Genomic DNA, 15,957 nt, shown 5'->3' with positions numbered 1-15,957 from the left:
AGTGGCCTATATAAGCCGATTTCTCTGAAAATTTCTCATTCTCTCTTAACGGCTGAGGATCCTTGTGTGCTAAAAATTCGATTTGCTTTTATTTGCTAAATGGCTTTTAAGTGTCCAATATGTGCTGGCCAGTACATGCAGCTGAGCCAGCACCTGAGGGTGACCCACAAAGTGGTCAACGTGGAGGAGAGGAAGCTCCTTCTGGCCCTGGAGTCTGGCAGGGTGGACGTCTGTAAAGGACGTTGCCCTGTCCACGGGTGCCAGAACGAGGTAGCTCGAATGGACCGGCACCTTCACGGCCACAGCGAGCTCTCGGCGAAGGCTCGCCGGAAGGCCTTCGCCGAGGTCAAGAGGGTCCGCATATTAGAGAAGCTGGCTGCCTTGAGGGCTGACGGACCGACGGTGCCGATGGCGTCTACCCTGGACCTGCAGAGGGAAGAGGAGCAGGCCGGGGAAGAAGCCATCAATGCCCCGGCAGAGGACGACGACGAGCAGCCCTGCGGCTCCGAGGCCTGCGAGAGGCGGGTGGCGCGCCTGCGAGTGAGGGTGTGCGACTTGGAGAAACAAGTGGACACCCTCACTACCACATTGCAGGCGGTGACCCGCCGGTGCAAGCAGCTTCTGCGCCGGCGGCCTGACAAGTCGGCCGCCGACTTCAGAGGCGTGACGCAGAAGCTGCTGCAGGCCTTGGAGTCTCCCGCGGAGGACGAGGAGGAGGCGGGACCGTCGACGGGAAAGCGAGGGACCAGGGAGAGGACTCCAAGGCCTTCCTCGCCGCCCCCGCAGGAGGATCGGATCCTGTCGAGGAGGAGAGCGCCACGTCTCGGTACCCCGAGCATAGCGCGGTCCTGAGTGAGTACGGTTCCCTTTTAACGTCCTCCTGTCTGTTATGCTAACGAATGCTATAATGCTTTCTCTCTCTCTCCCTCTCTTCAGACCAGCTCCTGGAGGAGTACCGCCTGCACCAGCAGGGCCCGGAACCCTCCAGGAAGCTGAAGGAGAACGTGGCGGGAAAGATCTATAGGATCCGGTCCTTCATCGGGCACATGGCGGCAGGGAAGGGGCGCCTTTCCACTTTGGAGTTCCTGGACAACCCCGGGATGATCAGGAAGTGAGTTTCACTCCCGTCGTTTTGACGTTTTAACTCTGAACGTTAACAAGTTAACAGACAAAGATCATGGGCGGCCTCGCCATTACAGCCGAACGCTCACTGTTTACATTCCTTGCTCATTTAAACAATACTTAGTCAACTAATGTGGTCAACCAATACACCGTTTGAAAGATAAATGTACACAGATTCATTTGCGTGTATGCATTCAACAACATAAATAACTTAGTAGGAGTTTTTGGTTATTCTGTATGAAGAGTAAAACAATGCAAAGCTATAACAAAGCGGACGAATCCTTACCTTTTGTGTTCTAGGAACGAGATGTCTGGTCAAATAATGGTAACATGTATTGCTCTTCGAAGAAAAGTAGTCCAGTATCCAATATCCATAGTAAATATTTGCACAAAACACACTGACTGGTAAAAAAAGGGTTTATATGTCCATTGTTTACACCCTGATATCCGGTAAACATGTCGTCATACTCCCGTTCACTCGACGATTATGTCTTTCTAACACATTTTCCGATAAATCCAAACTCGTCAGTGCATCTAGTAGAGTGTTCTAAACAAAATGAGAGTAGTTCAAGTCATTTCTGATAAAAACTACCCCGGCAAACTTAAAAAATAGTGAAAGGGGGCGTGTGCTGCAGGTAGCGTTTGCTTGTGCGTATGCAAAAGTTTTTTATAAAAAAAATTGACAAATGACCAATTGAAATCATGTAGCGTCTAGTGACGTATAGCTAATGATATGACGGATACACCCATGTGCGGATTTGCATAATGCTTGTATATTATAGTGTTGTTATCTGTGCGTATACATTAGCACTCAGAAGAGTTACGCACTCGTGCTCGTTACACATACAGGGCTTTGAGACGTCACCTGCTTGTTAGCACTTCTTACAATGGACTAGCATCGAGGACAGAAGTTTTTTCTCTTTCTGCTGCCTTGGAAGAACTTATGCGAAGCAGTGATGAAGAAAATGTCGAGGATACCGAAGAAGAAAGTGTTTGCAGTGTCGATTTGGAACAAGAGAAAATGTTTTTACACGGTCTTGATCCTTTTTTAGATCGTTAAGATTCAGCGATCTGTACTGTATTATTCTTACATTGTATTACATTTGATTAGTGAAAGACGTTTTATTACTTTGACTATTATACCTTATGAGTGCATTGATGCATCGTGTAATCAAAGTATTATTCAATTGCTAATATTGCGATATAACGTATTTGAAGGAAGACTAGTAACTTGCATGCGCAAATAAGGGCAAAATGTAACAAGCTCTTTCTATCTTGTTATTACAGTAGAAAGTGAGTTTCTAATACAGTTTGTTGTAGCCATAATACAGTTTGTTGTAGCCATTAGCATCACCTAGAAACACTTATGTAAAGCATATGAAACATGTTTTACTGTATGTAGAAAGTAAAAAGTTCTTATTGTGTCAATGGGAGGAAAATGCAGTGAATACGTGATAGTTCGACTGTGTAATATTATCTGTTGCATTAGAAGATGCATTTCTAAACCTATTTGTAAATGTCAATAGGGATGCTGACACTTCTGATGAAGAGTGGTTACCAGAGGCCTCTGGACCACAGACAAATCATTCCTGCCTTTCTAAACATCTTCACATGCGTTCACCTGTGCCAAGGGAAGAGGAAAGAAAAGGACACAGATAGAATCTCCATCTGACTCACGCAGTACTGTATGGTCGGTGAAAATACAATGCTGTTTTGTGCATGTTTATTTAGAAAAGAAAACTGTACTTTGAGGCAGACTGTTGACAGATTATTGTAAGATAGTATTGTGAATGTGTGCAAATGGCATCACTAGAACAGGTCTGATGGTACATTACTCTGCTATTCATAATCCTAAAGTGTGAACTTTGTGTATGAATAGAGCAGCCATGATGGTACATTACTCTGATAGCCATAATCCTAAAGTGTGAATTTTGTGTATGAATACAGCAGGCATAATGGGACATTACTTTGCTATTGTTGGACTTTAAGGCGTCCAATGCATGTTCATAATTTGAGAAAGACCCAAATATCTAGATTGAATATTTATTGATCAGATATGAAAAAGTTACAGCATGCTGGGCCGTCTCAAGCCATAACAGCAGGATTCGACGGACTCCCCGCTCAGGACAAAAACATGAGTATTTATCGTCGTTCTTTCTTCACAATTCCTCCTCCCCCAATGGGCTGTTCTCGTTCATCTGACTCCATCTCCACATACCTGTGGGGGTTGCATACCAAACAGACAGAAAGACATACACAGACCATTCTGTTCCCTAAGGCATTATGTCCTTATCTGGACATCTTTGTAACTTTAACACTTTTGGCAATCATCATGAAATGTAGGCAGTAAATATGTAAAAAATAATTATTCAACAACACAACAATACTCCATTGTTCATAAATTGGTTAAATGCATTCATTAATTAAACATAGTAATTTTCACTTTCTCTAAATGTAACATAGTTATAAAGCAAGCGACTTGTTTATTGAAACCATCTGTTCTGTGTGTTTTCCCTTCAGGGCTTTTTTACAGCCCCCCGGCTCCCACACACACATACATATCAGCCACCCCCTCGTTGGTAACTTTCCACACACACAGACAACTTTCTTGTACTCAGCACAGAAATCACAATACACATGAATTAAGATTATAAACAGCACGATTAGTAAAACAAAATCAAATCCCACACTATTCATAATCCTAAAGTGTGAGTTTTGTGTATGAATAGAGCAGGCATAATGGGACATTACTTTGCTATTCATAATCCTAAAGTGTGAGTTTTGTGTATGAATAGAGCAGGCATGATGGTACATTACACTAATAGTCATAATCCTAAAGTGTGAATTTTGTGTATGAATACAGCAGGGATGATGGGACATTACACTGCTATTCATAATCCTAAAGTGTGAATTTTGTGTATGAAAAGAGCAGGCATAATGGGGTCATTACTTTGCTATTCATAATCCTATAGTGTGAATTTTGTGTATGAAAAGAGCAGGCATAATGGTACATTACACTAATAGTCATAATCCTAAAGTGTAAATGCAATACTTTGTAAATAGTTTGTATTTTTGACTCGTGTCACAGCACTGCCAAGCTATGTGCAATACTTTATCACAGTTTGTTGATAACTACTATATTGTAAACATATAAAAACCTATACATAAATTTGTTCTTTAATGCTGTACATTTTCCTAAACCATGCAAAATTATGTAAGTAAATAAAGACATTGTTTCATTTTATATGAGTAAGTAATTGGGTGTCATTTTGGAGCCTTCAAATAGCACACCAAGAAAAATCCACATAAATACCTTTTAAAATATATCCAGAAAGTTAGTATTTTCCAGAATAAACAGTGTATATTATTCTGTCACATACTAAATCAAAATAAAATGTGTGGAAATGGTCAGATAAACATGTTAGACCTCAATGTAGAAGGTGGTAACCAAGTGTCCCTTTGGAGTCTCCAAGTGGCTTTTTTTGGAAAGACATCCAGACATACAAGCAAAAATGAGGTTTTTACAAGCTTTTTTGTTAGTGTATCAACTTCAAATTTTACAAATAGACTGTCAAGACCTGTGAGTTTAGATCAATTATATTTTCAGGCTCATTTACCACTGGTTGGTTAGTTATTTTGCCATAGAAATGTAAAAATTGAATTTTTTTAAAAGAGAAAAAATCTTGAGCGCTGTATTTCTGCTGCCATATCTATGAAATATTTATTGCTAGAACAGTTCTGCATTTCTAGTAGTGAAATTCGAAGTGTTAGCTTTCAAAAGACACCTTGTTTATGTTTGTAGACAGTAGGATGCATGAGCAACAGCCTTTTTATTTTGGGTATGCCATTTGCCAGAGTGGGGGGGGCTGGCTCGACGTCTAAGAGGTTAACACTGGTCGTTAACTCTTTCTTTTCTTTCGTCCGCAGATGGCTGGGCAGCTTGAGATTGTCTAAAATAGCAGAGACTACAATCAATCATTATTTAAAGAACGCTGCCCAGTTCATGGACTACGTCTCGGAGACCCCCCCTCCCACGTCCCGCCTGTCGAAGAAGGCCCTGACGGGGATCAGGCGGGAGTTGAGGTCCCTGATTAGGGGCCTCAAGAGGGGGGTGGTGATGCACCAGATAGGGGTGAAGCAGGCAAAGGAGGGCCGGCTGATCCCCAAACTGGTGCTGAGGAAATGCCGCTCCGAGGCAAAAAAGATCATCCCGGGGCTCCTAGGTAAGTCTACATGGCCGGCGGCTCCGCGTTCCTTCTCGTGGACCACGCCCGGTTTTACTAACGTGCCTTTTTGTCTCCACAGACCAGCTGGAAGAGGACGGGCTGCAGAAGACCCAGTTCCAGCTCTACGGCCACTTGACGGCCTATTTTGCCTCCATCTATGGTCACAGACTCGGGGTCTTTCAGAACCTGACCATGGAGGAGGTAAAGAAGGCCGTCAAGTCGGCCAGCTCGGGGTCGTACCTCATAAACGTGAGTGTTTTCCCTAGCGTACTTCAGAAACGCCAGAGGCTTTTCGAACGTCTGACTCTGTCTCTTTTTTCCGTGTTTTCGCAGATTTCGCTCCATAAAACCAACCAGGCGTTCGGTCCGGCGCAGCTGTCCCTCACGCCAGAGGAATACTCTTGGTTTCGCCGGTTCCTGGCGATGAGGGACAACCTGGTCGGCGGGCCGGACGCCACCCACTTTTTTTACACATCGACACCCAACCCCTGCAAAAACCTGAACAATCATTTCCAGGCGGCTTGGGTGTCGATGGGACTTCCGGGGAAGCCGACGTTCACCGACCTCCGGACCTCCATCGCCACGCACGTAAGCGTCTCGCTCGTTCTGTGTTCGTCCATGTCGATCGTAAGAAAATACTGACTGTTCTTCTCTCTTTCACAGGCACGCAACACCTACACCTCGAGTAACCGGACCAAGGTGGCAAAATTTATGTGTCATGACACCTCCACGGCCGACAAGTTCTACGCTATGAACTTGTCGGTGAAGCAGGCCGTGGAGCACCGCCGGTTATTCGAGGAGGCGCTGTGCGGCGAGGAGGTCTCCCCGGCGAAGCCGTCTGAGGAGGGGACGAGTCGTAAGAGGGTGGCTAAGACCAAACACGGCGGCTGGAAACACCATCGGGAGGAGTCGCCGCCCACCTCCCCGTCTTCCAGCAGCTCGGAGGTGGGGGAGACGGTGACCTTCCAGGAGTCCGGGGTGTCGTCGATCGACTCTCCCTCTGTGCGTTGTCTTCCCTTATATCTCGTTCGTGTCTACTGGTCGTTCAGCTTGTTTTCTTTGCTAATTTCTTTCTCCGTCTTGTGTTTCAGAGCTTGGAGGAGTACCCCCGGACCCAGGGTTTGGCCAGCCCGCCCTCGCCTTCCTCCTCGGACGCTTCGCGGGAAAGCCGACGGAAGGCTTCCCCGGAAGTCCGAGCTTCGGACCAGGACGACCCCGAGCAGGAGCAGGACGACCCCGAGCAGCAGCCCGCCTCTCCCCGTCCTACGGCCCAGCAGCCCGCCTCTCCCGCCACACACAAGGAGCCCAGGCGAGTTGTCACCAGGAGAAGGCCGGTGGTTCTCTTGTCGCCACTGAGGAGCCCAGACATCAGAAAGCTCTGCCGGCTCTCTGGCCTCGCCTGTGCCAGTCGGGCACGGGCGAACTTGCGGAGGGCCACAAAAGCACCGGCAAGAAAAGAAAAAAAAAGCCTTGTAAATAGTTCTCGTGTTCATTGTTCCTGTTAAGTGTGTTTTGTTCTTGTGTTTTAATAAATGTTCTGTGTGTTTGGTCGTTTCTTTACATTTTTAATTGCATGGTAAATAACATGCAATAGTACTGTTTAACAACACAAATGGATGCATTTCTTTAACAGGTAAAGCAGGTAGTCATATTATAGTGTCACTTACAACTGGTACTTTTTATTGCATGGTAAATAACATGCAATAGCACTGTTTAACAACACAAACAGATGCATTTCTGATCCGGATAAAACAGAAAGAGACCGTTCCGACGACACCGCACCAAGTCTACGACTTTGCTCGAACGAGATACATTTTTTTCTTTGAAACGTTCAATAAAGGCTCTGTTTGAGTTTGGCCTCAATTTTTTTTTGTGTGACAATGGGTAATGTTTAGGGCAGAGTTTCTCGGCTGGGGGAGGTCCTAGAGACTAGTGGGCTGTGATGTTTGCAACGAGCCTAAGCTCGGGGGCGTGGCCCCTTCAGGGTGGGAGCTACGCCCATTTGAATATTAATGCTAATTTTGCATATCTCCTGAAGGGGAGGTCCTAGAGACTTGGGGGCGGTGACGTTTTGAAGGGGGCGGAGAGAGATTTCGATCGACACCACCCTCGAGTCGCTACAACGTTCCCTCGCCGAGATATAGTTTTTATTTTTTTTTTAAATGTATGGAAAACGCTCATATTCACGGCTCTATTTCTCGGCTCAGCAAAGTCGTAGGGACTCGAGTGAGGGCTCGTTGGAAAGGCCCGCACTAATCCTTTCCAACGAGCTCAATGTAGAGGGTGTAGCCTAGTCAGGGGCGGAGCTACGGTCATTTGAATATGTATAAAAAAAGCTTAGACTTAGTGTTTTTATTTTTTTTAAACATGTGAAATAGGCTAAAGTTTAGTGCTCTTTTTCTCAGCCCAGCAAGGTTGTAGACACTTGACTTTGGGTTAGTTGGAAAGCCCTGGAACAGTATTTTCCAACAGTGTCGAACACAAGCGCGTGTCTCTTTCGAGGGCGGAGCTATGGGCATTTAAATATGAGGAAAGCTTTGAAATATCTTTGGAAGTGACACCACCAAAATGTCTCTACAACGTTCCGGGGCATATTTACATCACTGACAGTTTCCATGTATTCGTGCATGCAATAGTCTGCCATTGGACGAATAATGGGTTTGTGTCATTTTTTGTCCTTTAGAGCCTCAACGATTTCGACCGCATTACTGCGACACGGACGAAGCACGGATAGCGTCAAGGTCACTTTCGCGGACGTACGACAACGTACGTTTGTGTAAATGTCGTACGTGCGCGCAAGTGACCTTGATGCTATCCGCGCGTCGTCCATGTCGCGGAAGTGCGGTTGAAATCCCAGAGGCTCTAAAGGGAAAAACTGACACGAACCCATTATTCGTCCATTGGCAGACTATTTACATGCAAGTGTCAGGCCTCTTATCTCGGCACAGGAACGAGCTAGGAGGGTGGGACCTGCACCATTGTCTTAGTCTCGGCATGCTCTACGCGTGTTGCGAATTTGGTGAAGATTGGGCGAGGTCAAAAATTTGGTAAAAAAAACCATAAGGGGTACGTACCCCTGTCGTTATTTTTGGAACAAATTTTCGACCTCGCCAGATTGTCGCCAAACTCGCACCACCCGTAGAGGGCGCCGAGACTAAGACAGAAACGTGTGTCCCACGTTCCTAGCTCGTTCCTGCGCTGAGATAGATGCCTGACACTTGCCTGCAAATAGATTGCCAATGGACGCATAATGGATTTGTGTCAGTTTTTTCCTTTAGAGCCTCAGCGATTTTGACCGCATTACTGCGACACGGACGAAGCACGGATAGCATCAAGGTCACTTTCGCACACGTACGACAACGTACGTTTGTGTAAATGTCGTACGTGCGCGCAAGTGACCTTGATGTTATCCATGCGTCGTCCGTGTCGCGGTAGTGCGGTTGAAATCCCAGAGGCTCTAAAGGGAAAAACTGACACGAACCCATTATTCGTCCATTGGCAGACTATTTACATGCAAGTGTCAGGCCTCTATCTCGGCACAGGAACGAGCTAGGAGGGTAGGACCTGCACCATTGTCTTAGTCTCGGCACACAATATGCGTGTTGCGAATTTGGAGAAGATTGGGCAAGGTCAAAAATTTGGTCAAAAACCCTGTCGTTATTTTTGGAGCAAATTTTCGACCTCGCCGGATTGTCGCCGAACTCGCACCACGCGTAGAGGGTGCTGAGACTAAGACAGGAACGTGTGTCCCACGTTCCTAGCTCGTTCCTGCGCCGAGATAGAGGCCTGACACTTGCCTGCAAATAGATTGCCAATGGACGCATAATGGATTTTTGTCAGTTTTTTCCTTTAGAGCCTCAGCGATTTCGACCGCATTACTGCGACACGGACGAAGCACGGATAACGTCAAAGTCACTTGCGCGCACGTACGACAACGTGAGGTCAAGTACATGTCGTACGTACGCGCAAATGACCTTAACGCTCTCCGCGCTTCGTCCGTGTCGCGGTAGTGTGGTCAAAATCCCCGAGCTTCTAAAGGGAAAAACTGACACAAACCCATTATTTGTCCATTGGCAGACTATTTACATACAAGTGTCAGGCCTCTATCTCGGCACAGGAACGGGCTAGGAGGGTAGGACCTGTGCCACTGTCTTAGTCTCGGCACGCTCTACGCCTGGTGCGAATTTGGTGAAGATCGGGCGAGGTCAAAATGATCGGTCGGGAATATACGACAGGGGAACCCCTTAACGTCTTGATCTAGGCACGCTCTACGCGTGGTGTAAATTTGGTGAAGATCAGGTCAATCCGCGCAAATAATGGGCAAATGGACAAATAGTGGGTTTGTGTCATGGGGGGGTGCGGTCAGTTGCGGTCAAGGGGTCAATCCGCGCAACTAATGGGCAAATGAACAAATAGTGGGTCCGTGTCATGGGGGGGCGGTCAGTGGCGGTCAAGGGGTCAATCCGCGCAGATAATGGGCAAATGGACAAATAGTGGGTCCGTGTCATGGGGGGGGTCGGGGTGCGGTAAGTTGCGGTCAGGGGGTCAATCCGCGCAAATAATGGGCAAATGGACAAATAGTGGGTTCGTGTCATGGGGGGGGTCGGGGGTGCGGTCAGTTGGGGTCAATCCGCGCAAATAATGGGCAAACGGACAGATAGTGGGTCCGTGGCAGCCCCCCCACTTAGATAATGGGCCGGTGGACGGATAACTGGTCCGTGGACATACTGGGGTTGTCCGGGGGCGTCGCCCAATGAATCGCACTTCCTAAACTGCAACTGTCAGTTTAGTGGACCCGTGGACGGCCGGGCTGGGCGCCGCCCGATGGCCGAGGCCCGAACTGCAAGAGAAACCCCATACTTTTGACCCCTGATAGCTCCGCCCCCCTGGGGGTCCGGGTCGCACCCCACGCGACCGGGCCGGCCCACGGGCGAGGTGGACCCCACCCCGGGGTCTGAGAAAAATATTGGGGGGCCGGCGCGCAGCTGACAGTTTCCATCGGTGTCGGCCAATGTACGTAACAGCTACAAGTCATGTAGGACTTACCGTGTCCCTTAGGCGGGGTCGGGGGGTGGTCAGGAGGGGTCAGGGGGTCAATCCGCACAAATAATTGGCAAATGGACAAATAGTGGGTCCGTGTCAGTGGGGAGCGTGTCCGGGGGCATGTCCGAGTGTCGGAAGGGGTTGGACATTAAATCCGCACACATAATGGGCAAATGGACAAATAGTGGTTTTGTTTCAGGGGGGGTCTCGGGGGGGGGGGGTAGTGGGTGCCCCCAGAGGCGTCCGTACGGCCGCTATGGATATGGTCAGGGCGGGGGTCGGGGTAATGGTAGGGTGAGAATCAGTCACTATATTAATGGGGAAAGGGCTGACAAATAAGGCGTACGGTCCCTCGCCCCCACTATCATGACGATGTCAGATTATGCGAATGGAGTTTTTGACACGAACCCACGGGGTGCCCTTACCTGTTATCATTTTCAGCTATTCCGCTCATTAGTTTTCTCTATTTAATGTCCCTGTTTTCTTTGTTCTGTGCTTGTGCGTTTGTCTCTGTACCCATGAGAACCATGTCCTGAAAATCTCAAGTCTAGTATTTTGTTATCTAGTAAAGTCTGTTTGTAGTGTTGTTCTAGTCTAGTCAGTGTTTTTGTTATCTTGTGTTTGTGATGTTTTGCCCCCTCGTGAGTTTTTGTTTTGCTGTTCTTGTGTCCTGTTAATTAAAATCTTCAGTGTTTTTTGTATACATCTGTCTGCGCCTGGGTTCTTGCCTTGCCATTCCTGACAGACGCACAAGCCAAAATTGAACCCAGCAGACAACCCTCACCATGTCTCATTCGAAGTGGTGGAGCGATTTCATTTCTGAGACGCTTACTGGCGGTGGTCTGTTTCCACCCCAGAAGAAGATCCCCCTCAGAGACTTTGCCAAACATGTGGAGAGGAATAGGTGTTTTATTCCAGAGAACTTGGCCAACTCCTATTTCATTGCTGCTCTAAATGTCCCACCACCACTGCGAGAGCGGACAGAACTGACCCGTTTACCCTACTGCCACAGTCTCCTCAGGCAACACTGCCACAGCCGCAGCCAGCACTACCGGTTGCAGCATCTCCTGTCATGTTCCCTGTTTCACCCCCATCCCAGAGGGTCGCGTCATCAGTGTTATGGCGCTGGGTAACCCAGTGCTCGAACCTGCTGCTTCCACCACAGTCCTCACCTTACCTTAGAGGTCTGCAGTCCCGCGGGATCCGCGATGCAAAACAGTGCGGCGCCAGACACATTTTGAATGGTCATTGCGGGAGGGGACGGGATGATAGAGATGCACTTGCAGGTGCGGGCGGGAGGGATGATACGCTGCACTCCCGCAAATTAAATATTAGTGTAATTTTCAAGACATGCTAGCGACCTGCTGAGTTTTATTATTTTTATTATTATTACTAAACGGGAGGCCCAGGCTTTTCAGTTTAACACCTGCACTGAGGCTCAAAGCCCAAATAGTGTTTAGTCTTAATGTTCGAGTCAGCCTAATTTAATAGATTTATATTTTTGGTTTTGTTTACTATTAGCCTACTATTGTGAATATTATGCTGTTCGTAATATGGGACTGTTTTGTGATCACGTTTTAAATGTTTAAATGGCCTGTGATCTAGGCTAGATAAGAATGACTAATTTTACAAATGTTCCTATGTTTAGGCTTAAGGCTGTTTATGATAAACGATAATTAAGCCTATTGGAATTTGGGCTAATAGATGTTTGTTTTAATAAATGTTTTGTATGGTTGAACACATGCAGGCTTACCAACACTGTAAATATGTTAGTGCCGGAGTGGGACTCATTTTCAGCCGCAAATCTTTAGATTTATTCATGTTAAAAGACGGGTAAATGTTTTCTGTCTATTAGTTTTTGTTAAATAGTGATGGTCAACCCGGATCTTTTTAAGGATTCGGGTTATTTTGAGTCACTCACTAATATGATCCGGGTTGTGCGAGTCACTTGAATCACTTGGTCAAAATCTCCCAGTTTCAATCGCTAATACTAATGCAACCAAGCAACTCAGATCACGCATGCAGCTAAGTTATGAGTCTACGACTCCTCTGGCGCAAAAAAGGGCTCATGTGACCTGAGGAACTTGTAAAAAAAAGCATGCATGTCCGTGGTAACATTATCAATAACATAATTGTAAAAGTTCGGTGTGTTTGTTTAGTTTCATTTCATAACGATAAATATATCAACACCACGTTTAAAAGATGAACGTGTCCTGTTTCAGATTGACTTACAAGATCCACGATTGGCTTCCGTTAATGCAGCCACACAGTCACTCATCCGCGCAAGAACATGATCTTGTGAGTGAGTCCCAGACAGAGCCGCTCGCCCGCTTCTGCACGGGTCCTGTGAGTGAACCACTCACGTCACTCTGAGTGACTCAGTCAACAAGAGGAGCCGTGTACGTCCGTCGGTGGCGGATCTTTACAGCAGCACTGCTGCAACAGTCCTCGTATTTCAAAATTTTAAACATTTGCAGCTTCTACCCAAAACATTGTGCCAGTCAAATATTGCAACAGATTAGCCTACATGAGTCAGTGTGTTAATAACACGAGCAAGGCTCGTTTCTCCTAGTCCAGGATTCAAGCTCTATGAGTTGAGCCAGTCTCTGTGTGAATCCCCGAGCCGCCGACCACCTCATTGTTGCGCGCACGCATCCCTTTGTACTCGGACTCGGAGCTGCAGAAAATTACGAGTGAGCTTTTGGCTCACTCTGTACCCCCAGTCGACATTTGGTGATGTAAATTAACTCGTGGTTGCAAGTTATAGAACATATGGCAGCTTAGTTAGAGTTATGTGTTGTAATTCTGTTGTAAACATTTGAAGAGCTTTGTGTTTGATCCAATTTCTGATTTTTAAAGCAAAACCTGAGAGGACTCAACTGACTCGGGTTAATGTCACTAAGGACTCATGGTTCTCGAGTCATTTTAGGGATCGGGTTAAATGATCCGAGTTTCGAGTGACTCGCTCATCACTATTGTTAAACGTTCTGTTTAATATAAGCAAGTCATTTTACTAATTTATTGTTGTTCTGTTTTAACAAAAATAATAATAATAAAAATACTAAGCATTCATAGTAATGGAAAATTATGTCTTTCATTTATTCGTTATAACACAGATACCATCCGTCGAATTCGTTTTATTAATAAAACAAACGGTTTAATATAAGTGAGTTTGTCATTGTAAGCTTACTAAAATATTTAATAATCTAATGTTAAATATCAAATGTAGCCTACTACAGATTTTAAACGTCTTTGCCAAATATATTTTCGTTTAAAATATGCAGTGTGTTTAACTCATTCACCGCCAGCCTTTTTGAGAAAAGTTGCCCACCTGCATTTTTGTGATTTTAACAAAATTTTCACAAAATTCCTTGCAGGAAAAATTATTTTCTATAAATATATAAACATACAAATTATATCAAATTAAAGAACACACCCTCTGCTTTCAAACAAACAATAAACAAACAAACAAACAAAATGGGGAAAAAACGTTTCATTATATATTTACTTTTTCTACTTAATTTACCACTTAAAAAATTGCGTTTTTGTAAAGAAATTTATGTTAGAGATCAGACTCAGAATGACTATCAAACATAAACGCAGTTAAAATAAATCATTATCTCTTTTTAACTTCCGTTTTTGATAAATTCGTTTTGGCGCCATCTGGTGGATAAAAGTGGTATTACACTTTCACTTTGAAATTCGTCCAGAAAGGCACGTTTATTAGTTAAATATGAACTTATAAATGACGAGATAACTCGTCAATGGCGGTGAATGAGTTAATAAGTCCAGCAGGTGAAAAAAATCATCACCTGCATATCCCTAAATCCAACACATCTTTGTAAGAACGTAAGTTAAGTGTCCATGTTATTTTTACATTCTGACTTAAAAGAACAATTTGGAAAAAGAGATCAGAGCAGAGGAGCATGTAAATGCTGCAATTACAGTTGCTCTGACGGCAGCTTATTTTGAAAAGACGCTGTATTTTATTGCTCTATTCGCCAAGTGTATTTTAATTGGCCACACTATGAAATTTATATATAAATTCAGAACTTTTTAAAATATTATTCAATTAAACTTATTCAAAAACTACTACAAGGAAATAAATGTGTTTGTTTCTATTTTTTTAAATGGTGGGTCTTGAGATTACCTGTTGGGTTGAAAAAGTTTGCAAACCCCTATACAATACATAGATTGATCAAAGCTTTATCAAATCTTTTTAGTTTTTTATTAGTAATTATATCATGTTATTCATGTATATAGGTAAATAACGTCGTAAGATAGGCATACTTTGTGTCCGAAAAGAATAAATATAGTGGATTTTACTTGACATCATATATGAAACTTACTTTATTTTCCAATAAACTGATGAGTTTTGCATCAAACTGATTTTTTATACTCTTGCAATAGACGATTCATACATCTATGACTTAAAAAATTAAGATTTGTATATCCTTTTTTTAGAGACCGTTCGCATCAAGTTGCCAAGTTTATTTTAAGTCTTGATGCGCGGCAAGCGCACTCAAATATAGACGCGTCTGAAAAGAAAAAGAAATTCAGCGCGTCCTGCGTTTCCATTCATTTTAGATTTTAAGTTAATGGACTCAAATCCAAAAATTCTTCCAATAAGTGGTCGGGACTCGGGACTCAATTAATTTGGGCATAAAGTGGTGGGGCTGCTGTAACTGCAGGCAGCCTATGACAGCAACCTTCAACCTGGTGGCATGACAACAACCGACCTCGTTGCCAAAAAACAGACCAGCCCACCGGGAATTCCCTTGGTCCGATTAGCCATCTGGGCCTGTTACCAAGTATTGGTAAGGAATTATATGTGCACGCACGTTTTTTTAAGACCTTTCCTGAGACAGAAAGTAAACATCCATCCATCCTGCCTGTGGGCATCAGCCCTGGGACCCAACCCTTTTCTCCCCTGTTTGCAAGAACCCTGTCAAGCCCCCTCGGACTCCGTCCTCAGCCACACCCAGTAGATCTAGGACTCCTAACCTAACCCTCCAACCATGGACCACCACCTATAAACTCTAGTGTTCCCCCCGCCCCTTATTTGTTGTTTTTATTATCTCATCCCAACACTGTAATTATGTATGCCTGTTTGCCCCTGTGTTTATGTTTTTCTGGGTGTTCTCTGTTTGTCAGTCGGTCATGTCTTGTGTTTAGTGTTCCCTGAGGAGTGCATCTGTCTGCGCCTGGGTTCTTGCCTTGCCATTCCTGACAATAAGAGGACAAGAACGCTGAACGGAGAGAAGTATCAAAGACGTCTTAAGGTAAGTTATTAACCAAATTACATAAATAACTTTCAAAGTGCATAGTCATTGAAAATAAAATTCTAACAATATGAAAAAGTAAAAAGAATAATAGAAAAATTAAATTTTACAACCCCCCTATTTTAATGCCTTTAAGGTAACTGGCTGCATTTTACAACAAATTTATCCCTTGCTAGATTAGGGACATCCCCTATACAGACAATAGCTTTTTACAAGTTTGCACTTGAATAAAGCAATAATACTAAACTTTAAATAATTGTTTATCATGTTTTCTGTTTTTTCCT

The 15,957-nt window shown here is 44.7% G+C and overlaps 1 protein-coding gene across 1 annotated transcript; it reads left to right on the top strand.

The window, feature by feature from the left end:
- The first annotated feature begins 5,056 nt into the window (after positions 1-5,056).
- On the top strand, positions 5,057-7,379 carry LOC129435053 (uncharacterized). The gene is made up of 5 exons (XM_073874713.1): positions 5,057-5,345; positions 5,428-5,597; positions 5,682-5,936; positions 6,012-6,350; positions 6,440-7,379. Exons 1-5 carry the CDS (start codon positions 5,126-5,128, stop codon positions 6,851-6,853), a joined length of 1,398 nt encoding a protein of 465 aa, XP_073730814.1. The 5' UTR covers positions 5,057-5,125; the 3' UTR covers positions 6,854-7,379.
- Positions 7,380-15,957: the final 8,578 nt, after the last annotated feature.

The sequence above is a fragment of the Misgurnus anguillicaudatus genome, chromosome 12, assembly GCF_027580225.2.
Source record: "Misgurnus anguillicaudatus chromosome 12, ASM2758022v2, whole genome shotgun sequence".
NCBI lineage: Eukaryota > Metazoa > Chordata > Actinopteri > Cypriniformes > Cobitidae > Misgurnus > Misgurnus anguillicaudatus.
Note: the sequence above shows the minus strand (reverse complement) of the source record. Positions and strands in the feature narration are given on the sequence as shown.